The sequence below is a fragment of the Cyrtonyx montezumae genome, unplaced genomic scaffold, assembly GCF_038088225.1.
Source record: "Cyrtonyx montezumae isolate F1298 unplaced genomic scaffold, pur_monq_1.0 scaffold_1, whole genome shotgun sequence".
NCBI classification, from domain to species: domain Eukaryota; kingdom Metazoa; phylum Chordata; class Aves; order Galliformes; family Odontophoridae; genus Cyrtonyx; species Cyrtonyx montezumae.
Window position 1 is genome coordinate 9,482,586 of NW_027071825.1, and position 26,193 is coordinate 9,508,778.

General features: G+C 43.2%; 1 protein-coding gene across 4 annotated transcripts in view; it reads right to left on the reverse strand.

Annotated features, from left to right (window-relative positions):
- The window catches only part of ST3GAL3 (ST3 beta-galactoside alpha-2,3-sialyltransferase 3), a 142,484-nt gene that overhangs the window by 31,180 nt on the left and 85,111 nt on the right, over positions 1-26,193 (reverse strand). For all 4 annotated transcript variants that reach the window (XM_065740358.1, XM_065740375.1, XM_065740367.1 and 1 more), the window contains 4 exons: positions 25,557-25,651; positions 14,432-14,495; positions 7,742-7,837; positions 4,260-4,446 (listed from right to left, as the gene is read on the reverse strand). In XM_065740358.1, the coding sequence (XP_065596430.1) occupies positions 4,260-4,446; positions 7,742-7,837; positions 14,432-14,495; positions 25,557-25,651 (442 nt within the window). The remainder of the gene's footprint in view (positions 1-4,259; positions 4,447-7,741; positions 7,838-14,431; positions 14,496-25,556; positions 25,652-26,193) is intronic.

Consider the following 26,193-nt stretch of genomic DNA (forward strand, 5'->3'; position numbering starts at 1 on the left):
AGGTGCCGCCAGTGCTTAATGTACATGGGACTCCTCCTGGCAAGGGCTGCAGAGATCCCTGGTGGAAGCAGCCACAGGCTTATTACTGCACGAGGAGGAAGCTTGTGGGCTGCCAATTGCTAGTGAAACCTTTGCCCTCACTTGGCTGCTTCACCACCGTGTGCCAAATGTTCAGGGAACTGAGCCCTAAGCAAACAAGAGGGCTCCTTCTGACTCACTAATGATGGCAAAAAAGCACCCCGGAAGCAGCCACGGTACCAGTCGGTGATGGCTGGTTTGCATAATTGCTGCTTGTAAATTCTTCTGTTTCACACAGCATCTACCCCGAATGCAACGGTATCTAATCCTTCTCCAGCAGAATAGAAAAGGGAGGCACATGGAAAAATCCTCTCTAATACCCCTGGTACTCTAGATGTTCAGGATGAGCTCCTGTGATGGAGAGAACCCAGGTGATGCAAGATTAAGGTGCAAGGTGAATCATGGTATGTGTGGGTAACACCCCTTGGCCAAAAAATCAGCCCAGGAGAGAGTTCTGAGTGACTGTCCATGAGTAATTCACTGCTGGGGATGCACAGCAGCACTGCTTCGTTGGAGGAGGGTACCTGGAAGTGTCAGCACTGACTGCAAGTCAGCACTGCAGCCCAAAGCCGCATGAACAACTCACACCTGTGACCCTTCTGCAAGAAACACGAAAGCTGTGGGGCTCCAGTTTGCTTCCTTCCCACCTGTACAAACCTATGTACTAGGTAAACACTGTGCAATACTCCCTTCTGCTAAACACGTCACCTTGCTCCATCACATACCCCTTTCTCCATTTACCCTCAACACATGCAATTATTTTCTCCTTTATCTTCTGTCTCATTGTTCTGATGCTGCTACACCATCACACTGATTCTTTCCTTGTAGCCTCCTGAAAATCCTTCTCTTTACAGCATGAAGTACTTATCTCCCCTTCTCAGTGTGCAAGTGTTGCATGAAGACTAACGTAACACAGAACAAATCCATCTCAACTGCAGGGAGAATAAGCTTATCTGACCGCTGACCCTGTTAATAAATAGCCACTCGTCTCTCATTTACTCTTTCGCAGATAAACTCCCTTTGACTTCACTTGCTTGGGAGAGGACCACACAAGGATGCTGGTACCTGGCCCAGAACATCCGGTCACACAACTCCAAGGAGGTCTGGGGCTGATTACATCTGGAAGAAATCAGAAAGTCTCATATCCTACCATGACTGTGCTATGGACACAAGTAGTTGCCATCAAAATTTAGAGACAAAGGAAACATCAGAAGATTGAGTCTGGCCCAATTTTTTCAAGGACTGTGTGCATTTCCACAGCAGTCACTTTCTTTAGCAGGATGCTTCCATCTCCCTTATCTCTGAGGTCAGACTCCAGACTGTAAGCCCTCCTTTGTAGAGGGACAGACTTAATCTCAGATAAGAATAAGCAGCAGGTGTATAGAGTACCTAATGAACCCAAGAAAAGGAGAATCTCCCTTTTCTCCAGATGATCAGCCACTAGAGAAATAAAAACTCTCCACAGAGAGAACTTGTCATTTTGAACTTGCCACGCATTGATAAAAGTACCAACAACCACTACCAGAACAGACACCCAAGCCTTATTCCCACAGCACTGATAGCTCTCCGCCAGATCATTCCTCCCAGCTAGCAGACAGCTCTTTCTGCATTAGTCTCCATTGGAGGAGGCAGCTGTGCTGCTGCCTGCCTGCAGCTAGAGCACGATAGCAGCTCAAACAGAGAGAACAGACTAGAGAGGATAAGACAGATGTTTTCCAGTCACCCAGATTTTGTCCTGAAGTATTCAATGAACTCAAAAACAGTAATGATTCCCTTTGGGAATGTGGGTGGAAAGGGTAGAGTGTCAGATGGCTGAAAAGCAGACAGAAGTAGTTCCTATCCTTAAGAAGGCAAAAAAGGGAAGGGATTCAGTTTATGATTGCGTTTCTTAGAAATACAAGATTAATTATAAAAGACAATAGACATGAAAAAAACACTCCAAAAAAAGATGTGCAGTAATCCAGTTGGATTTGTCAAGAGCAAATCATTACTTATAAAAAACATTATTTCTTTCTACAGGGAAAAAATTACCACAGGAGAGAAGCAAGGCATGAACAGGAATTCAATAAGGCTTCTGACACCTCTCTTTCACATGCACACTACAAACCTTTCTTTATTAATGACACTACAGTGATAGGAGTTCAGAAGTGGCCAAAAGAACACATATTCAGAAGGAGTTCTCAGTGCAATGGATACTGTGGTCTGCCTAGGAACCAACTCTGTTTTCATTAGTGTTTTCATTATCAACCTGGACGATGGAGTGGAAACTACGTGTTGCAGAGGACATGAATTTGGAAAGAATGGCAGGTGTACTGGAAAGCTCTGCCAAAGGGACTTGGCAAACTGGAGAATTTGGAAGAAAGAATCAATAAGAACAAGGGCACAGCATTGTCTCTTTCGACAAGAAGAACCAACTGCAGAGCCCTGGAGCTGGGAGGTGGCAGCTCTACAGCTCATCCAGATACCTGATTATCCAGATACACTCACCTGCTGCCCTGTGCCATGCTGGCCTAGCAGACGCAGTAATGGATGTATAGAGAGGAGCATAAGGCTACTGAAATAGTTGTTTGCTCCTCTCTATTTGATATTCTCCATACGTTTTTGACAGCGTTCTTTAAGAAAAATATGAATCAACTGCAAAAGAGCAAGAGAAATTATGAGACCTGGGAATTATCTCCTATAAAAACTGAAAGAAGCGTAATGTTTATTCCAAAGACAGAATGATAAGGAGCCAACTCCAAGAGCATTCAAGTAACCTATGATGCAAGAAGTTCAAGTTCTTTCTGCTCTCTGGGTGCTGCAATGGCTGCAATCACTCTGCCAGTTCTAACAAACTGTTCACCATCTCTCTCCAGGACCGGGGGACACACTGTTACAATCAATGCTCCATGACCACAAGCATCAGGTGGAAATCCAATTAGTTTTGAAGCAAACTAAACCATCCTTTGAACTACTGATCCCTAATGGTGCATTCAGGTAGCAGAGCACTGACGCCATCAGGGTATTAAGGTCCTTCCTTTGCCCAGAATGAAGAAGAGCACAACTAAAACCAAAGTGAAAATTTTGACTCAGTTATTCATGCTACCAAATCCCACTGGTGCTTGCCCACAGGCTAATGGGCAACTTCATCTGTCTGGTAATAGAAAAATAATTGCAAGTTGGTGCCAGTATGAGAAAAGAGCAAGTATGAGTCCTAAGGCCATCTATATAACAGTTATATAACACTGTATTTCCAGATTGCTTTCATTCTTCATAAGGTGAGCTGCCAAGTTCCTCTCTTCATCTCCAAACACACAATATAAAATCTCATCCTTCAAACACTGATGCATCTGTCTAGATATTTGTTGAAAAATCATTAAATAACATCTAAAAATAGAGATATACAATTTGTAAAAGAATTATGGCCAAACAGAAGCAACTTATTCCAGACTTCATGACAACAGATACAGACAAGTCATCCACTGAACGAGAAGTCAGTCAACACAAGCTAATTCCACTTGGGCTGGGTGAATTACAGAGACCAACATCGAGTAACAGGTCTATGGTACTTTAGAGGGGCAGTAATGTGATTGCTGGGGTTACAATATTTACATGGGGGAAATGATGTCTTCTCCATTTTGGTGGTTTTCAAACATATATGATATTGTTCTTCTTTCTAGATGGTATTTTAGCCAAACCCAAATTATGAATCTCAGTACAGCAGTAAGTGAGCAATGCATAATGCCTTGTGCTATTCAGGAGGTCAGATCACGTCTGCGGATTGTAGCCCTTTTGTTGCCTCCTCATCCCATTCACTGCCACCACATTCTCACCCCTAAAAGCCCATTTCCTTCTGTTGTCATTTTTGTTTTCCTTCCTCTGCTCTTAAATCCTAGGAGTGCAGAAAATCCTTGCAAAAGCTCCTCCTTTCATGTACTTTTTAAAAGTTAAATTCATTGTTCATACCACACACTGCATATTATTTAATCAAAGCCTCATCTGCAATGCAAGCTCAGGTTACAGAGAGCAGATGTATTTGTAAAACATGTTTAATTAAAACCAAAGTCAGTGGATGCAAACGTAGCACGGCACACAGAGGAAACCTCCTCAGAGAAAAACATGGCATATATGATTGGGATATCACATCTACCCACCACTTCTCATTAGGTGACCTCCCCAGTGTCAGCTACCAGCACTCTTACCACTTTCTCCTTGTAAACAATGTACTTCAGCCACTTGAAATCTTGCCATTTGAATCCCGCCAGAACAAACAGGGAATCCTTCTCATACTGCTCCATTTTCTGGATTGCACCTTCAGGATATGTGATCCGGAGAGTCGTTTTGCCACCCACATCTTTTTCAAACCCCTTCACCGGAGCCGAGTTCAGCCTGGAGGGAAGGAGATGGGATGCTGTCACAGATCCCCATCACACACAACGCACATCGGTGACGCAGCTGCCATGGCTGCAAACACAGCTCTTGCAATTCTTCACTGTAAACATTTACAGAACTTTGTACCAATTGGCAGCAGTTTAATTAAAAGCTATTTAAATTACTTGATTTAATATAACATAAACCACTTTTGCATGTCCACTGTTGTGATTTAAGTTGGACTGGACTCATTGGGGAAAAAAAAGAAAAATATTGTTCTTGCAAATTTAGACTTACAAACTAAGCATTAATTAGTCTCCTGTATGGCTGTGCTGAAAGAGAAGCTGTGGCTCCATGGCATTTTAAGAAGACAAATCTTTCTCATGTTCCTATCCCGGTGCATCCCACCTGCAGCGAGACTGAGCAGGGAGCTCAGGCAGCTGATGTTTCTCGAAAAGAGGAACAATATCCACTTGGTTTAATTCCCCATCCCAAAGGTTAAGTGCCCTGCAATATCAGCAACAGGGCTGTGCCAGGAGGAATGTGCAACAGCACTGCACTCTCAGTAACTCAGAGGAGGAGCTGCTGAGGTACAGAACCCCTGTGTGTATCTATCAGCCCAATCAACACCAGAAGCCCAAAGCTGAGAACATTTCAAGCAACTTGGAAAACAAATCTTGCTGACATCAAACAGCAGCCCCTGATGGGACAGCGCTGCCTGCTTGAAACGTTGCAGCCTTCTTGATTTGGGTAGTTCAATACACTGGAAAGTGCTTACGGACTGCAAATTTTCTCATGTAGGAATGTTAATGAGGATCTGGATTTGTCTTTTTCACCCCCGGGTAAGCATGTTAGGTGGGAAACATTTTAGTCGAGGAAGATCCTCACATAAAATCTGAAATTCTTTTCAGAATTAAGGAGAGTTAGCTGTTTTGCTGCTAATCTTGCTAAATCTCCCCAAACTCAGGACCCCTACACCGTATCTAGACAGGAAACTAAACAAACCATTTCCCTCAAGTAAAATGAACTCCAGCAAAGGGCCAGAAGGTGAGCTGCTGATGGAGGCATAGCACTGAGCCCTGCTAATGAGCCAGCACCATCACACAGGGTCTGTGCCCCCGGGGCAGTGCTGGCAATTGAGCAAGGAAAGTTCTGGCTTAGAGACTAACTGAGACACCAACATTGCTATGTATCACCACGAGGTGAATCTCTGTCTTTCACGAGTTGCTGACAGACACTTGTTTCTTCCCTCTGCAGTGTATTGTAAGGAGGCATTTCAACACAGCAGAGCCCTGGTAACAGCTGCAAAGAGCTCCTGCCAGGTAAAACAGCTGGGGATAATATCTACACTGTAACACTCTGTCAATAAAGCAGCAAGAAACTCACCTCAAGCTGTTCTAGAGCTGGCAAAGCTGATCTGAGTCTCTTTACCAACAGATAAAAAATATCTTGCTGCAACTAGCAGTCCTCACACGGCAACATGAAGTGCATCAGGAAGCTCCAAACACTGCTGGCTCACTCCTTTGACAATAAAGGTATTGTGTTTTCTTTTCCCATCAAATTCACCATGTAGGTCCCAAATCTGATCTTCAAAGGAGTTTTGCAACTCATAAAAAAAGGATGCTACACATAAAGGACTTCCACATGAGCAAGGGAAGCAGGTGGATACGTTTAAGAAGTCTGCTCTCACCTCCTCGGGTCCCACTTCCAGCCACCTGGCTTCATTTAACCTTTACAGCTGACTTTTCTCTCCTTTATCCAACCTGCAACCAGCACAGGTGCTTGGCAGCCCTCTTATCCTCTCAGCTTACAAACATTCAGATTTACTGATGTGGGCAGAAAGGGTTGAACTTTTCATTTTGAAATTAAACGGTAGATATAAATTTTAGTGGGTGGCCCAGTACAGACAGACTGAAACCATTCTCTTGCTATCTTGTGAACAGCCTGAGAGCAAGAAGAGGCTATAAATGAACATCAGTTCAGCTCAAATCACTGCAAGTCACCAGACTCTGAAGAGCAGTACAAGCTCTTCGTTAGCCACTAATAGTGGGGTTAATTAGGGCTGTGAAAGTTTCATCCTGTTCTGAGCAGCCATCGCCTTGTCCAGAGCAATGCTGGGGAAATGGAACGGTTCACAGGAACAAAGGACTGAAAAGGACCTTCTTGGTCTTTGTCCAGAGCTGAGCAGGTATTTATTATTCTGTTCCATTCTTTCCTCACGTGCACCCTGCTAAATTACATCTTCTCTTTGCCTTAAATTCTTTTAGTACTCATTTTCTTTCTTCCACCTTAGCTAAGAATTTGCCATTTACCACCACATCTCATGCTTGATTAATATTCAGAGATCAGTTACATTCCCTTTGATATGAAATCAGTTATCTTACTAAGGAAAAATAATACCAGCTTAGACTCCATTAAACCTGCTTTTCTAAAGTCACACTGCAGTTTATCCCACTTTTCCTACTTACCATCATAATATTTTGTTACTCATGCTTCAGAACCTGCCCTAAAGCTCTGCGCTTTTTCCAAGTCAGACAAATGAGTCTGCAGCTCCCCAGAGTGTGTCCCCCTCCCTCCTACACACACACTCTCACTCACTCTCCATTAGTACAGGTATTATGTTTATTAATCTCCACTCACCCAGAACACCTCCCCGACTAGACAGATTTATTACTATGAGTTATTGGCCAGACCTACGACTTCCCGTATCAGCATGTTTTTCAGTCCACGATCCAGCAAAAGCAAAAAGTCCTAATTTTGACTGTGGTCATCTACACTCAATGTCACTCTGCTTCTGCTCCCTTATTCAACATCATTACCCATGGCAAAACAGAGGTAAAGCATTCACAGCTTCCAAGGCATATCTACTCCTGTTGCACCATTACTGGGTCCTCACTTGTGGAGGTTTACTGTGTCCAGAGATGCTACATTGCATAGTTCCTAGTTCTTCCCCCCTAACTGTGAAGCACTGGCAAAGGTTAGCCAGAGAGGTGGTGGGAGCCCCATCCATGGAGATGCTCAAGGTCAGCCTGGATGGGGCTCCGAGCACCTGATGGAGCTGTGGGTGACCCTGCTCATTGCAGAGGATTTGGACCAGATGACCCTTAGGGGTCTTTTCCAACCCAAATGATTCTATGATTCTGTGCTTTGTAGCTTAAACATGTATGTTTTTTATTCTCCTCTTCCATGTCAGTTAATACTTTCACAACATTGGATCTTGCCACTAGTGCAAGTTAAACCTTTGCCTGCATAGCATGCTAAGTGATAGCAAAACTGTATAAATGACAAGAAAACCGTGATGCCAAAGACTCACCTGACAACAACATCATAGTCATCAATTTTTAACCCCAACGACTTATTTGCAAGTACTCCACCATTTCCCACAATAATACATCGTCGGCAGCTGAGACTGTGAAGGAAGCACAGAAGGAAGAGATGACATTTATCGCATGATTTCAAACACAGAACTGCACGTACTTAGTTTGCATCTACCCAAGAACTCCAGAAAACATTTTGGAATATGAAGGATTAAGGAGAGGACAGAGATACACTTGATCCCTATCTCACCCCATCAAGCCCAGGCATTACATGTGATAAACTGCTTTCAACGCTTCCCCCCATGTGTGGTCTGATGAGATGGGCTGTCAGGACAAGCATGTCTTCTTCCCAAAACCCCTGTTATGATTGGCTTGAATCAAACCCATCTGTTTAGTTAAATCTCCTCCTTATTCACTTAGCACTGAAAAAACAATAAGGCAAAGGCTCAGTGAGGCAGTCCTCTCCCAGCTAATCCCTGTCAGGTTATTTGGGGTGTGCTCACCTTGTCGAGTGCTAAAATGTCACTGTTCTCATGAGAACTCAAGAAATGGAAAAACGCTAATGGACAGAAAAAGGACCTGCCCACATCCTCTCCCCAGGAAGAAACACATACACTGATGGAATGGGAAGGAAAATAACCTTAATTAACAGAGACACAGAGAGAGAAGGAAGAGAACGGTTTCTCGTGGAACCATGAGTCACGAGAACTCCGCAGCAGATGTTACAAAGTGATTTCGTTTTGAAGACAGAGAGAAGACTTCTTTCCAGCCATCTAATCCCAAACGCAGCTGGCTCTTCTGGCGCTGTGCCTCCAGCTTTGGTAGTTCACTGCAGGAATACGTGTCTGCAGAACCTTCTTAGGAAAGGGTCCAAGGCAATCAGTTGTATGGAGCAGATCTCCACTGGGGGGGCCGTCCTACCCCAGGCACAGCTGAATGGTCTCCTCCAGGCTGTTCCCTGGCCCCACTGAGATGCGTCTGAAGAGCCAGCACGAGGAAAGCTCTGTTGATGTGGGGTCTGTCTCTGCAAAGCGGGGCTGGAGAGCACTTGAAAGATTCAGCAAACCACTGAGGGTTACCCTGCTGACAGCCATTAGCTGGAGATCTGCACACAATTAACAGAGCAGCACCCAGAAAGCGCTCAGGAACAGCTGCTTTTCCAAGAGAAAACACTTCCTCAAGAAGATAGGCATACGCTTGTGTCCCTGAGGGACAAAGAAGTGGAGATGTTTGTGATAATAAAATCCAACAACAGAGGAAGAATTTTATTGATACTGGCGCAGTTCTGGTGACAAGGAGAAAGCAGGGGCAAGGTCTGGTTCAGGAAGTATACTGTAGCAAGGAAGAAAGAGAAAGAGCCAGTCCCAACAGCTGGCACTTGAGTGACAAAGAAGGGAACAGTTCTGTCACAACCTGTAAAGAAAAGATGCTGCACAAGAGAAAGCAAAAACACTTTGGTTCTGGCCAGGTGAAGTTACAGATGAAAACAGGCATGCTAGATAAGAAAGTTTCAACTCCTGAAGAACAGAGCACTGAGTGAAATACTGTAACTTCTTTCTCCATCTGTCTCTGAGCCACAACTCCTCTTATTTTCAGTTTTTCATGAAAAATACCATGCTGAAATCCAAAGGCTACAAGTTACAGACGCTCCCCTCTACCCACTTGCTTTTACCAGTTTTGGATACAGATGTGTTCATTTCAGCCTTGAACCACTTGAGCACATCCTTCCCTTCTCTGCTGAATTAAAGCACCGTCTGCAGTCAGCAGCCCCTTCCACATATGCATGTGATGCTCTCCCTGAGAGACTGCTGTGTGTAAACAACTGCCTGGAGGTGGATAAGCAGCCCTGGGTCAGACTGGTGAGCATTAGCTACACACGAGGGAAGCACCAGTTCCATCAGCCAAAGCTGTCCGAGCGGCCTCTCGTTATGGCCCCGTTCCCACACAGCACTTGTAGACCAATCAAAGCCCCTTCTTAATTTTCTCTTGACCATACAAACTGGACCAAGTTCATCACATGCCTCATGCTATGGCAGCTCTCCTAGATCTTGACTCACATTTGCACTACCTCTCTGAGCTGCTTTCAGCTTTTCCCCAGACCTCTGAAGCACTGACTCTGGAACACCAGCATGCGGAGCTAATGCTGCTCCAAACCACCCCCTTTGTACAGAGATTTCGTGTATATGTACATCATTTTGATGTTCCTTTTATAGTCATCAGTTGGCAGAATACAACTCTCATCTTGCATGGTCTGCATTGTCACCTCTGAGATGCCTGATTTTTGGTTCAGCTCCAGTAAAGGAGCACTGCTCAAAAGAGAGCCCTATGGAAAGGTCAAGACTCACTCAACACTTCAATCCCTCACAATCCTACTCTTTGGCTCCAGCAGATGTTTTGTACAATTTCACATTTCCTCCAGATCAGCCTTAGTCACTGGGAATACCTGCCAGCAGACTTGCATTGGAAGTTCACTAAAGAATTAATTCTCGGCCCTGACAGTAGCTTTTAGAAGCTGTGCATCATATTCCATTCCTAAAAAGCTGATAGAACTGAAAGACACTGTGTAAAGCATAATGCTGGACAGAGACAAAAACCTAATGTCTGCCTTCAAAAAGGTTTACCTTTATCTTGCTTCTAGCTTATCTAAAAGATATCCCACTTACATGAAAAGATTTTATTTCCACAAAACCCAAGACAACCAACATCAACTATGCTGCCAGCCTAGCTCTGGTCTATGTCAAATTTTCCAGCATTTTTCCTACAAACCAAGCTCATCAACTAACTTACTGTCATCCTGCATCTCTTACATTTGCTGTTCCAGCCAACATTCCAAGAAGGGTTAAAAAGCAAGCAGTACTAATAAAGAGTACTCCTTATTTAACTCTTTAAATACTCTTCAGGTCTTGCTGATTGTTACTGATTTAAAAAGACATAATTGCCATTTAACATCTTCACAGTTACTAACAAAAAATATAGAACATATTTCATTGTCACTGTAGCATGGGACACTGTAATTCTCTATTTACCACCCTCCCCCTAGAACCTAAAGTTTAGTCTTTGATCTCCTTTTCCTTTCTTTTCTTTTTCTGGGAAGTGCTTTACACACTTTCACTGCAACACCAGCCACGCTGTGGGACAGTAAGAAGATTGTAGGGCAACTCTAATGGCATTGTGAGAGGGAAGTGTTGGGCACCTGACCCCACATTCTAACCAGTAGTCTGGACACTTGGCACCGGTGCAGCTGAACTGCTGACTCCAGGCAAGTTGCTGGCTAAAGAAACACACAGTGCAGGCAGCATCAGTTACACAGCTCAGTGGTTTCCCTAAAAAGGTATGCAAACACCTTCTGGTTTACTAACATATCATGCCAATCCCATAAGCCTTCCCAGAACAGCTTGCATACTGAATCATCAGACAGAACCCCTGTTCCATTTTGCTACCCGGGTGGTATGAAGGAGGGTCATGGACTTTCCAGACCAGAAAGCCATTCCCTAAAGCCCCAATCTGGGAGCTGCAGCCAGATGTGCAGCCTCTGACACATATGCTCAGAGCTTGAGCTCATCTACACCAAGACCAGGACTCACGTTGACATTCTGGAACAATACAGTACTGTAAGCACATGTACGCACTATAGCAATTCCTACTTCCTCTTCCTCCCTTGTCAGAACACTTCAGGGATTTGTAAGGGGAAAAAAACCCACAAAGCCTTCCTTTACGCAACTTTGGAACTGAATGCTTTGAGGAAAGATGTAACAGTAATTAAAAAAAAAATACATCTTGAGGACAACTGGTGCTTAGGGAGGCTTAGCATATGCTGGTCTGATCTGGCTGCTGCTTCTTATACCAGTGCTATCTGCCCGGAGGGATACAGACACCTCTCCTGCTCCATCAAGTTCCTTTCTCATTGTTACTTTATATACTGTATTAGTAAATACCACGTTACAAGCTCAAACTCATCGTTTTCCTTCTTTACCACCTGGAAGCAGTACAAAATGTTCTGCTTTTCTCCAGGAAAGCTCAGAGCTGAGTTTCAACTACCACCACAGTAACAACTGCAGCTTTACCTACCTCCTGCCCTGGAGTAGAAGCACCTTACCAAAAGCACTACAACACAAAGGAGCCATAATAAAGATGACATGGAGAAAGACTGAGAAAGCAGGACATCACTTGCACTGTTACAGAAGTGAACTCTAGCATTTGTTCACATGCCCTCCAGCTGCTGCAAGTTGTTAACAAAACGTTCTGCTCACAATGGAGGGATTAGTTGGAGTGAGTTGACAAAGCTGCTCTAGGATGATGAAAGGTGTACGCATACCCGGAAGGATTGAGTTTGCCTCATTTCAGCACCAAGTCGGTACACTGTGTCAGAAAAGGTGCATCAGGATGCCCTTTTGACACAGGAATAGTCAAACAATCAAGTTCACTTCCAGGGCTTCTAGGACATAAGTGAAGTTAACATCTCAAAGGGATAGCCCTGTGAAGGGGGACAGAAATGGAGAAGCTTGGGTGGGGATGAGACTACAGGCTTGGTGTAGATCCCCCACTACACAGCTCTAATCCCCTCTTTCCTTCCTTTGCTCTCACGCACTGCTCTGACCTCACCTCCCCTGCCTCTCCCACCCTTCCCCCGGGAAAGCTGCAGTCAGCATGTGGTTACATGAATGCTTGTTTCAATAGGTTCAGAAGCGCTCACCCTCCCCACCCATCCCTATTCCTCTGCCTCTGTGCTGCTGCTCCAGCGCTGTCCCTGCACAACTGTTGAGTGGGAGGGAAGGTCTGCAAATGAGGTGAATGAAATGACCTAGGTTAAGAGAAAAAAAAATTAAAGCTTGCCTTCAGTCTAGGTATTAGGAAAAAATTACTTACTGGGAGAGTGGTCAGATACTGGAACAGACTTCCTAGCAAGGTGGTTGATGTCCTGTGCCTATCTGTTCAAGATGTGTCTGGATAATGCCCTTAGTAACACACTTCAACTTTCAGTTAGCCCTGAAGAGGTCAGGCAGGTGGACTCAATGATCTTTGTAAGTCATTTCCAACTGAACTGTTCTAACCTAAACATTACCAGCACATGGAGAAAGAAGGGAACAACAGTGCAGGTCACAGAAGAAGGAAAGATAGCTTCTTACATTGTCTCTGCCAACAGAGAAAATGTTGATGCAACACCATCCTAAAGAGAAGGTGAACTTGGAGCATCTTTCCTACTCCTAGAATCAGCTTATTAGACTCCAGAAAACCTACCTGTGAAGGGGCTCAAAAGATCTCCTAGTTTGACCCCTTGTACATCACAGACTAGATGCATCTAGTGGTATTGGACAAGAAAGTCTTTATACCATTTGTTCATCTATGAGTCTATGATCTCTTACCCAACTCTGTCACAACAGAGCATTTTTTTCAGCCCATAAATTAGGCCTGTTCCAAAGAGATGAGTAAAGGGTAGAGACATACTTTCTCCCGGAAGGGTGAGCAGGAAGAAAGAGATCCAAACCTCAGGTCCCTCCTCCCTCCACAATGGAGCTGTCTCAGAAAGGAACTGTTGGCTGTTTTGACCTTGATACAAAATGGAAAAGTAGCTGGCCTTCCCTCAACAGTGTGCTCCATCAACTTCTGAAATCCAAAACAGCAGATGCTCCTTGCTGCCAGGACTGTAATTCATTAATGATCGCACCAGCAGAACATTTTGGGAAGCACAACCAAATCTTCATTTGGCAAACTTCAAAGCAACCTAAATTAGCAGAGGGACTGAAAATAAGAAGAAACTTCCGATACAGAAATGAACTCCCACCTGTAACTACAGCTGGTAAGATCTACAACCCATGCAAGAGCTGTGGAAAGGCTGGAGAAACTCATGAACTTTGTCGTGGAAAACTGGGAGAAAGGGTGCTGGTCCAGGAAATAAACTAGTGTGTTTAGAAAGCAGGAGCTGTGCTGTTAGCCTGGGTTCAAGGAAGCATCACCGCTTGGAAAGGAGTACCAAAGAACTTTCAGAAGAGATAATGGCCCTGTGAAAACCTATGACAACTTCTGAAGGAAAGTACCTCCAACCCAGGAGGCAGCACTAGACCAAAACTGCAGGGCAAAGAGAAGGAATGACAGAAAATAAGAATAGGAAAGACTAAAGGAATAATGCTGGGAAGTTGGTCATAAACATGTCAGTGAGTCTCAGAGGCAAGCTCTACAATAGGACTGAAGAATCAAAGGAACTTCTTTCAAAGGCATCAATCCAAATACCTCAGGACCCTGGAGTACTGCTATCGCATCCTGGCACAGGCTTGGACAATCACACATTCCTGCCTTAAGAGTAAGGAATTTGTGAAACATTTTGTTAAAACAAGCCAGACCCTTCCTTCCCTCTAAGAGGTTCTTGTGATCCTGTTGCTTTGTCAGAAAGGCTGAAAAAGAATAATGTCTTCATTGAAAACTTGCTATTTACTTATTTGAGAAATAGTCAAGAGAGTGTATTGTGACACCATAGGAAACAAAAGATTAGGAAATACTCAAAAGGTAAAGGCTTTTTTTTCCACTCATGTTTGACTTAAAAGGCCTCTCTGAGTTTACAGTTTACTGGAAAAAGGACTGTTTCCAGCTCCTGATCCACCTCCAAAGCACAGCCAACCTCTGGCAAAATTTATTTAAGACATGGAAAATAATTGCTTCAATGACTACTACCCTAAAAGGTCTCATCTTACCTGTCAAGAGCTGGAGTTAGACGGTAATCTTTGGTTGCTGACAGGATGGCTTTGATCAAATTATCTAGGGAGAAAGAAGAAGGCATTAGGAAGAAGCTCTCATTTCTAACAGAAATGAAAAACAAAGCGATGTAACGCATCTGAAGCAGTTGCTTGGAGGAAACAAGGTTCATATCGGGTATAACAACTTTTACTTGCATATGCCTATTTTCTCTGGACAATGATCTTTATAAACTGTCTGTGAAGACATGATGAGCCAAGTTTTGATGTAGTGCACAAATGACTTGAGAGGAAGAGTGCTAGGAAACAGACATACTCCAGCTAAAGGCAGTGGTTTCACACCCACTTCCCTGGAACTGCAGTTCCACAAACACTTCAGACATGAAAAGCCAATGCCACTGTCAGTGCTTGCTTTCATGCAAGTTTTTATGCAGCTAAGTGGTGAACTGAATGTAGGACCAGCAAATAGTATTTCTCTGAAATACTCTTCTAGCATATCATTATTTTCAAATCAGGGATTTCATGTGTTAGGTATAGGTTCTATGTATCAGGCAGCCATGAGTAATTTCTGTTCTATGAGCTCACAGTCCTCCTGAATTCACAGGGACACATTCATTTTCTGTTTCTGAATCCGGCTTCTCCTAGCTTCAACTACACTGGAAAAGGTTGTGAACAATCAGTCCCCTTCCACCCTCCTTAGGAGATTACAATTATCTCTTAAATCCTCTCCCTACGCATACTGGTCAATTGGCTCAAAAGTGCTTAGGAAACATCCAGTCAAAAGGAGTAAATAAGCCTCATCTCTTTATGGGAGATTAAAAATGACACAGTAACATTGAAAAGACTGACATCAAGTAATTGCTTACAGTGAACATAAATAGTTTCCCTGATAGATGCTACTTATGGCATTTGGCATAGATTGGGCATCTTTTTTAAGCAAAGATTTTCATTCTTATGTATGAGTTATGCTCCATCAATCTGCAGAAACTGCAGGATGAAGGTGTAGAACAAACACACAAGACCGAAGCAGCCAATGTGTCAAACAACTTCAAGCCCGACAAGAAACTGGTGAGACACAAGGCAGACATAAAAAGGTGAAGAACAGAAAACCACAGATGGTTCCTCTCAATTTAATGAGTTTTTGACATGGCATTACTGACAGTCCCTGCCAACTGTTGCAAGCTGGGAGCTGTGGTTACTTTCAGAAGAAGACAATGTTCAGGAGTAGAATAAGGAAAGAAACAATTTGTAGGGTAAAAGCCACTTTACTTTGCTCACCGAAACAGTTTTTGTTTTCGTTCCTTTGAAGATTTCTTTCTGACATGCTGACAACAGACACCCTCTCCAACAGGAATGCTATTTCCCTAAGTCTTCTGCAACAACAGTAGGTTGTCGCGACCTCTAATGGCTCCGCGCCACAGCCCTCTCCTTGGCCTGTCTCTTACGCTGACTTTTACTACATGGTATACATTACTGTGGTTATTTTCCCACACTCTCAGAAAAAAGAGATCAAAGAATCCCATGCTGAGGGCTGCAACCTCCCATCTACCAAGCTTTTCTCATGCCAGGTTCGCTCTACCATCCAAAGATTAACACTCTGCAAATCCTGGAGGCCATGCTTTATATCAAAAACCACTGATTTGTTTTTTTTTCTCATCTTGCCAACTTATCAGAAGTGCCTTCATAGCAAATGTTCAGGAATTAAATATGACTACTTTAGGACTGGATATGGCAGCATCTGGAATGGGGATGTTCCCCATTCCCATCACTCAGCAAGAAAGCACAAACTAAACCAGATAGGACATTCAGAAAAGATAAAAATAGCTAAATGGGAGATATTTCTTCAGTAAAAAACACAATCTAACAACACATGGCATCCAAAGAGGTTTGGATGAAGCACAAATCAGAAGTGTTATCACTCAAAACTGCTGATTGAAACTCAAAACAAAGTACTTCGCTGCTGAGTGCTGGCTCGTGGTAGCCATGAAGGCAGCCCAGATGCCCTCAGTGCCAGTTTCTCCAGTTGATCTTCCTCACTAGAAGTCACATACAGAACTAGAACTACTAAAACGAGAAGCTAATGGTATGAGTAGGGGAGAGGCATTATATCTTTTCAGTTGAGCTGGAACTCTGCTAGAAGCTGGACACTACACTGCTGCTGAGGTGGGTACATTGCTCACAGCACCAGTGACCTACCTGCACTGAACATGGCAAAAACTGAAGGACTCTGAGCAGATCAATCCAAGGGCAGTGTTTCAGGAAAGCAAGATTTGTTCCTGATAACTGCCAGGCTTTCTCCATCAATTTTATTATTTTTAAAGGCATCAACAGTGTATGGCCCTTACTTTAACACGGACAGCATTGATAGTAGGTTGACAGTTGGATTATATGATCTTAGAGGTCTTTTCCAACCTTAATGATTCTATGGACCCATGCTTAAAGAGAGATTGCTCAGTTAGGGCAACAGCTATGCATACAATCTGTGGGGTTTTTTTGGTAGATGGTTCACCCAGACTATGAGGAAACCAAGGCATGGATTCAGATGCACCTCTTTTGCTTGGTACCTGAGAGGAACGGAACACTGGTGGGTGTACAAGTGCACCAAGGAGGGGCTAGGAGGGCCCTGAGTATACATGTTCTCAGTACTACAAAAGATAAAAGATAAAAATCCTTCCTGTTACAAGCAACAGGTAAGTTTGCACTCACCTCCTGTTCCCACGGCCAAGGCATACAGCCAACTCAGATTTAACAGAATTCATTAGCTCAGACACATCCCCATTCAGGCAGGTCTCATTCTTTGAGAGACATTTCCCACCTGGAAACATTTCAGCTATTTCTGTTTGGTTCAGAACCCCAGCAAACCAGCCCAGCAGACATGTGTCAGCATCGCATGCCTGGAGAGGTGAAACCTGAGGGAGCATGGTGCAGAGACCACAGCAGCTCTGAGGAGGACCAGCTCTGACCCAGCAGAACTCATGGCTGCCTCAGTGAACACTTCCATCTAGTCTAAATCTCCCCTCTTTTAGTTTGAAACTGTTTTCCCTTCTCCCATCGCAACAGAGCCTCCTGAAGAGTTCGTCCCCATCTTTCTTACGGCCCTCCTTTAGATACAGGTATCCCTGGAGCCTTCTCTTCTCCAGGCTGAACAGCCTCAACTCCTCATAGGGTAGGCATTCCTTGGATCATTTTTGTGCTATTTCCCATCAAAATGGCAGTGGCTGCGCAAATGCTACAAATCCTCAGTGCTACAAATGTTACCACACTTTCTGGGAGGTGAAATGTATCTCAGCACGGCTCCTCTTAGGATCAAAATCCCATATACGAGAACAAGCTAGACAATACAAGCGCTATGGGCACAAATATTTCAGTTATTAGTGTTCATGTGATTTTTTTCTAAAAACATGGCATTTAAACCAATTTTTGTACGGAATGAGAAGTTAAAATAACACAAGCCATCCCCAGCTCCACCTAACAGCCTGCAATGCACCCTTCAGAAAAGCCAGAGTGCTTTCCTCCCTCCTACCCTGAGAAGCGGAGCACACTGCTTGGCAAGAAGAAACAGGGAGTACAAAATACAACAGAATGGTTTTCCAGCTACCTGCCTGGGGCTCCTACCAGCACCAAGCTGGATAAGAATCACTTTGTGATGCTTCCAAATGAGTCAATCTTTGCAATCCTTGGAGGGCACAGTCATCACAGCCTCCACATCCTCTCAGTTTTAAATAATGAACACATCACCAGGGCAAGCAATCTATGACAGTTTTCCACAGCTAAAGTTTCTGTTTATTATACTTCTTCTCTTGTCACGGAGAATTTAGGTTACTGAGGACTGAGGGAGGTTATTTAACCCATTTGTCTATCAACCACTGTGCACGCACTATTACTATACAAACAGAGCAATTTTTTTCCTCCCATCTAGAGGAGGAGTTAACCACATTTATCTAAGAATCCTGAGTTAACATGATATATTCTATCAGCTTTTCCATATAACAGCAGAAGATTCAAAAGCAACTCAGGACTGCACGGTTTCTCTGAACTAAAGTACATCCTGACTTCAGGTTGACCCTGAAATTTTCAGACTTCGGAAAAACTAAAAGTAAATAGTTAGAAATTAGGCGGGCAGTGACCACACAGTGAGAGCCAGTCTAAGTCTGAATTCTATCATTTTTATCTGTTATTTATGTGGAAGAGTGGAGACCTTCACTGTAAATGTCAACAACACTTAGCACTGTTGTTCCTAATGCATAAGCTTCTTGCTAGTATCATTTAAAAAAACTGAGACCTTTCACTCTGCAAAGTTTACTGCACCATCTCACAGGTCCTGCTTTCTGCCTGCTCTAAAAGCAGGCATGTTGGGCTGCTCTCAAATGGCCAAGAGAAAGGGCTGTAATATTTCAGATTTACTATTCCAGACATCTTCCTGTAAAATCAGCAAGTCTACCTGCCCTTATTGCCACCAATAAGAACTTGAAGGGTATGCATTAGGGTCACAGAACAGCATGTATGGGAGATGAAGTGATGTTTTACAGAAGGATGTGCCATCCCAGCACCCATTTCAAAGACACAGACTCAGGTCCCACCACATACTCTGTCCCAGGAACACCCCATCCAGATCACAGTCTGTATTTTAGAGAAGCTGGAAACCCAGTGAGCACAACAAGAATCAAAGGAAGTCTGAAAATCCTTGCAGCAATTCTTTTTATTGATCAGCTGACTTAGTGATGTCCGTGCAAGAAAAAGCAGCCACAAAGACTTCCAGAGCTTCGAGACATATTGCTTACACGTGAACTGGCTCTCCAAGACAGTTAGCTACAAACTGCAGGAATCTGTCCTCAGATCAGCTCTTGTATGTAAACACAAGTCAGTGTTTTCTTAAGGTTATAGCTGTGCCAGATTTAGGTGGTTTGCTTGACATGGACCTTAACAACAGCACTTAAATCCACCACTGCTTCCAATATCACAATACTTCCATTGATGAATTTTAATTATAGTAGAAGACACATATTTAGTGTTGTATAGATACAAAATACAAAACGAAAGACAGAAAAAAAGCCTCCCTAACAATTTTAGGAAATCCTGGCATGTGGTAAATGTAAGCTCCAGAAAGCCCTTAAGGTCTTTTTTTATAACAAGATATAAATAAAATACATAACATTTGGACTCTTGATTTACATCGCAGTTTTAGAGCCTTCAGGGATTTTTTTTTTCCAAGCTTTTCTTCACAACCAAGAGTTTGCTTTTTTCAGAATACAAGCTTAGTTCCCAACATAATCCCATGGCTCGGAAAGTTGGAACATTAATTTAAAAAACAATTATGCCAGAAAACGGGCAACATTTTGCAATAACCATGCATTAACCATTTTGATCCACATTCAACTATGATGTACGGGTAGCAATAAAGTCTGCAGAAACAGCCTTTAATCCATGCCAAACGAAAGTGAACCTTGAAGGATTTGTAACGAGCTGTCCAAAGATAAGAGGAAAAACAAAGGCAGGTGTTAAAGAGGACTGTTATTCCTTCCATTGCTACATTTTTTATGCCACTTCTCAGGTGGCCAAGCAATATCTTCAAGGCCACAAACCTCCTCAACACCTACTACAGCAATTTCTAATTTTCCTGAGCCTTGCAGAAGCATTGCAATATGGCACTTTAAACAACCAGAGAACACCTGCTCTTCCCTCTAAGAGGCAGAAGACAGGAACAGCATTCACGTCTCAATTGCACTTTGATTCTGCTGGGAAGAACTTTACTTTGGAATCACCCAATTAACTGCAAACTTGGGGCTCAAGATCCCCCTCAATCACTTTTTGCTTCTCAGTGGTTCAGAGAAGAGCTATTCTCTAAGCACATTCGATAACAACGCATTCATTTTTTTTTAATTGAAAAAAGGGACTCCAGTGGAAGGTTGTACTTTCCTCAAGAGACCTCAAGAGTGAAGGTTGATTTAACCTCAAAACCCTCAGTATTTCTTCCCTTCAAAGGCTTTATTCAGTAACAAAAAGATGTCCCTCTACCTCTTTCGAAACTTGAACATTCCTCCCACACCCACAACCTCTCATTTAATTTCTTGAGACTATATAATCAGCTAGATTCCCTACGGAAATAGCAACATTTTTATAGACATATTCTCATGTGATAATGGCAACTATTACCAATTTTGGTCAAGTGTAAAATTCTAGTGGGAAATAGTTCAGAATTCTGTCTTGATCAAATTCAAGAAGAAACAATGTTGTGTTAATACCTACTCAGAACAGAATTAACAGCTATACATGCCTGTGCATTGTGCTTAGTAGTTAAGAATGCGTGGAAAAGAAGAAAATGCTCACAGCAGGGAAAACATCTGCACAACAGAGTGTAGATAACAAAATCAAAGGAAAGTTGGAGAATTAAAGCAGAAGAAAGACATCTCGTTGTCAGGTAGATACAGCCAAAAAGGAGGAAAGACGTCTGCATACAGTACTTCAGTTTCTGTAAAGAGCTTCAAGAGCAGGTTGGGAAAGACATACTTTTCCAGTTGTGGATATCAGTCGTGATGACCAAGTGAATATGCTTGCTCAAAGATAAAACACAGCTCATGCCAAGGAAGTTAATGTGGAGGTATCACGATTTGAAGAGTTAACCACATGACACCCCTCCCTTCAGATGGGAAGAAAAACCATGTAAAATAAAAATAAAAATAATAAAATAAATAAAAAAACAACAAAAAAAATCAAGAAAATAGTAGGTTTTCTTTTCCTGATAAAATTTTGATATGCCATCTTTGCACACTTGAAGAGTCAACATTTTCACAGAAGATGAATGACCTCTCCCTCAAGAGACTAATGAAAGCACTGCTAAGCAGCACTGAACCACGGCTCTTCCCAGCAGCATTCACACAAAGGAAAACATTCAAATAAAACTGAGCATGAGAACAATTAACCCTTGCACAATATATCTATTAGTATTGGTGCTCTGGTAAACATCCCTCTTGTATCAGATGAAAATATGAAGTCCACTGGCCAGGACTACATGTTACATTCAATAAATCTGTAGCACTTAAAATATGTTATTAATATTCTCATACTTCAGTGGGGGAAAAATGGCTTTCTGGATTGCTGGTGAGAGTAAATGCTGAGCTGGTAACGTGACAAACACTCCCTGAGAAATAAATATCACCTTCAACTCCAAACCAATGCTGGGCCAGCAAAGCAGCCTCCCTGCTTAAAATGATCTAGCAGAAACAAAGGTAGAAGTGAAGACCCATAATTACTGCTATGCGATGACACCATTACCAACCAAGTGCATGAAGGAGATATCACACATCTCATTGTTAGTTCTTTAGTGTATGCTATGCCATATGTTTTCACTTAAGTTTAAAAAACCCTGCAGCAACTCCCATCCTCATTACACAGAGATGATGCCAGATACTAGCTACTCTTTCTTATGAAAGCCTTTTATATTTCTTCAGCCACATGTACTGAGAAATTCTATTAATAGTCAGGTATTTCTCCCTGCTCCAAATAACTCCTTCCTTTTGCTTTAGAGGTAAATTTGGGAGGAGGCCCTCTGGGATAAATAATCTCACTAACACTATAAACAATTTTCCATTGCTTATTCATTGACAAACTTAACCCTGAAAGCCATGCACTTGCCAGAGGAACTCTGCAACCATATGGACAGCCTGGACACATTCATAACTCCGTGAAAACCTTCAGTGTAACACATGTAACTCATAGCTTGAGATTGTTACAGTCTCCTTGCTCTTCACAGACCAAAAAAAAAAGCTGCAAGAACAGGCCTGGGGAGTGCTGGAAAAGAAGCATTTCAAAACAGCAAACGAGAGCCTTGCACATGGTGGAACATGGGAGGTATTCCAACATCTCAGCCAGTTCTGAAACAATAGCCTGGGACACAGGAGGGTGCTTGGGGTTTGAGCTGTCCTCCATGGACATCTTACCATTTAGCTTTTAGAGTTTCAGCTTCTTGCTACAGTCTGATCTTGACAACTCAAAGCTGAGTAATTGAATCGCGTTCCTGAAAGATATCCCTTCTTTGGGCTGCATACACATGAACAAACAGGCAGCAGCATAGCGTCCCACACGCATCTCCTATTAAATACTAGTAAGCACAGCCCTTGTGTTCACCACCAGGACCAGAAAACACCCTCCTCTAATTCCTAGTCCATGCACAGGTTCAGATGCTCATACAGGTGGGTGACCTCTCTGGGTAGGAAGCCAAAACACATCCACTCTCTTTTTCCGGGAAGGTGCGAGGACTTAATCTCTTTGTACAACAATATCAACTTCCTTCGAGGCTTCTTTACTAATAGAGATGCAACCAAGGAGCCACAGAGACACATCCTATTGTTGGCTCTGCCAAGTCACTCAGCAGGAGACAACGAAGCCCAACATGACACTGGCAGGCTCGCTATTAAAGTAAGTGCAGTCAAATGTGACAATGGGCTGTTCAATAATGTGGTCATTCTTTGTCATTTAAAAAATCCTAATTTAGATTCTGAAAAATATCCTCATACATTCACAGCCAGCTACAGAAGCCACAGCTGTGGGAAATCTAGAGCCATTGTTTCACTGAAGGCCGAAGAGATACTTGTAGAGATTGTTTGGGGTTAAAACTTGCAAGCAAAAACATCATGCTTTTTCAGAAAATATGACACATTTGCACACAGAGAGAGCAAGAGTTCTCAAAATGGGCTACAGACATCTGTGATGAACGCACTGATGCCTTAAATCTGCTGTACTGGCTCCCACGCTGAGACAGTCGTCAGCTCTGCTTCTGTCTCAAGCAGCAGGCGACTGGGATCTGGTAAGTAGGCCTTAATCTTGGGTGAACAGAGGGATCAGAGGTACGCTGCTCCTCAAAAATTCCTCCTCATATTTCTAATTCATTGCACAGAACACTCAGGAACCACCTTACCGTACCCGCCATTTCATGAGCTCCTGTTCATAAGGAAGTAGGGAAACCAACTGCTTATACCTGCGCTTCTTTCACTTAGCAGACAAGTAATCAGCAACATGGTTAATCAACAACAGCAGCAGTTTCCAATCTGACATGAAATGCAATAGTTTATTTCAGAACCAGAATCTTTAGAGGGACATCAAGAGTGCAAATGCATTCATACTTAGAACAACATTCACCTTGGGAGCTGCCTAAGGCAAATGCTCTTCTTGGACAGAGTGAAGTCTAGACCATAAAAACCCCTTGCACACACTAATGGCCAAATCAGATAATGGCCAAAGGACTAAAGGTGCATTCTTTCCGGAAAGATGTTGAATGTTAAGCTTTCTAAGTTATACCACATGCTTTTTATCATCTTGAGATGGAAAAATCATCTTTGCGATCGGATTCTTTCTGAAGAAAATGAAGATCTCTAAAGAACTGTCAAAATGATCTGCATGCTGTCTTCTTGATATGACCGCCTTTGCAGAGCTGAGTCCTGCCCTTAAAATTCCTGACCGTTTTCTACTCTCCCGCATGTGATTTATCCAGAGGTGTTACTCCAAATTAGTGCAGCTCAGTAAACAATGCTCTTCAAAAGCTGCTTTCCCATTAAGTCTGCAAAATTGGAATTGTTCTTTCTCAGACCAGTGAACACCAAGCGGTGGATAGAAAAGGACTTTTCTTTCTGGAGACAAAGCAAAGAAAAACTTTGCTATGAGTTCAAAGACCTTTTAGCTAGAAGCCCGAAGAACAGAAAGAAACTTTAATAAATGAGAACAGAATGTATTATCACTGAAGCTGCTCAGAGCCTCTCAATTTCATAACTTTAGTACTTTCAAGCTACTACAGGGAAGTTTCTCTAAGTTTCTTGGAATATGCAGCATTACTGAAAGTGAGCTCATCCACTAAGTGTATTTCACACAAAAAGCTTTTGCGCTTGGACTGGACCACAGTTACTTGAAAACACTGGGGAATAGAATATTCACCAAAGTTCTCAGCACAACCTTCCCATTAGCACGCCAGCTACGATCAGGCTCTGTAAACACCAGCACCTTCCTCGGTTGATTCACGTTGAAAATCCCAGCTGCTGGCGTCACCATGTGAGCCCAGCAAAACTCCAGCCCCATCTGTTTCAACACAGGCACGTCCATCTACGCTTTCTCATCCCCCCTGACTACGTATTTTCCCATGCACATCCCACTTGGACAGTCTTCATCTTGCACCAGCACGTGACTTATCTCCCCGCTGCCTGCCTAGGTTGTTTGGATATCATCAGATTGCTCCGACTGAAAGCCCTAATGAGGTGCTGATCCCATCATCCCATCACTCAACTGAGCCAGGAGACGTCCCGCGGGACCGGCCAGAAAAGACTGATGCAAGAATTCCAAGTGATGTGTAACATGAAAGGGCGCCTTTCGCATCGCTAGGACTCGCAGCCTGTCAGCACAGCCATTAGAAATCCTGGGTTACAGGAGTTTATAATTCAACCCTCCCACACACACAACTTGCTCCAGACTGAAACTTGGCACAAAATTCAGTCCCAGGAGGGCATTAAAAAAAATAACCCATTCAACTGTTTCCGTCCCATGGCTTCAGCTCTCAGCCACTTAAATAATGGCAATTTCTCATTTCTCTTTTTAACTGAGGAAATCCAATATAAAACACCAGATTTACATAACATTGCAGTGGTGATACAAGCTGGCAACAAACCCAGGACGAGGGCTGCCAGAGCCATTCCGTCATCCCCTTTTGGTGAATTTCTCCATTTGGATTCAGTTTAACGGAATGATTTTTATTAAGTCTAGCTGACACCGTGTGTAATCTGCAAATCCCACCTCCACGTTGGGCAGGCAGCATGCCCCAGCCTTGTGCACCTCATGTGCCCATTTAGAAGGGGATGTGTCCTCCTGCAGTCAATGCAGCCAGTGTTATTTTTCGAGGCCTCTGCTGCAGTCTGCTGGCTCCTGCACAGCACACCTGAGATGCCGTCCCTGCTGCCACATTACAGCTGCAGGACAGGAGGTATCACAATCACCACCAAGGCACCTAAAGAGATTTCTCGTTTGTTACACAAGCACACAAATAGCAACAACTATAAAATAAAGACGTGATCAAACGATACAAGAAGAAAACAAAGTATCTGCAGAGCCACATTCTTTATTCGGTAGCTGCATAGATCTCTCATACCTTGTCCTTTAATTCCAAAGGGGGGTACAAAGTCCCTGATACGAGCCCATCTCCTAAAGGAATCATCTAAGAACATTGGTGCCGGCTTCGAGAACCTGAGGAAATAAAAAAAAGAGAGAAAAATTAACTCCTTATTTAGGAAGATCCAGTTTCTGCAGGGAGCTGGAGCAAATCCAGACCTAAGTGCTGCCTACGGACTCACTGACAATACCACAACACCACATTTTACTATTAACCAAAGGTGCCTGTGAATTTGTTAATGAAGACACATAGAAACCTCAAGTCCTGAGCTTGACAGTCACTTCAGTTCAACAATTTAGAAGGACATGCTGAACTTCCATACTATTGTTTGCTGCTAATTTAGCTACAATAAGTTGTAAATTGCAACCAGAGTTTATGTGGTTTTGCTCCAAGCCCTGTAGGCACGAGCCAACTTATGGGCTGTCCATGCCAGCGTGTGAAAGCATGTGAGGAAGGGGTGCAGAGCTCCTTTATATTGTTCATTACACGTACTTTTTGCACTCCTATGCACACATCTGCATGCTCTGGGCAGATGTGCATGGCTACAAAGCAGGAGCTAGCTGCTCCCATGGCTGCTTCTGCCTCATTCATATGCACATACACAGCAGCTCTCATC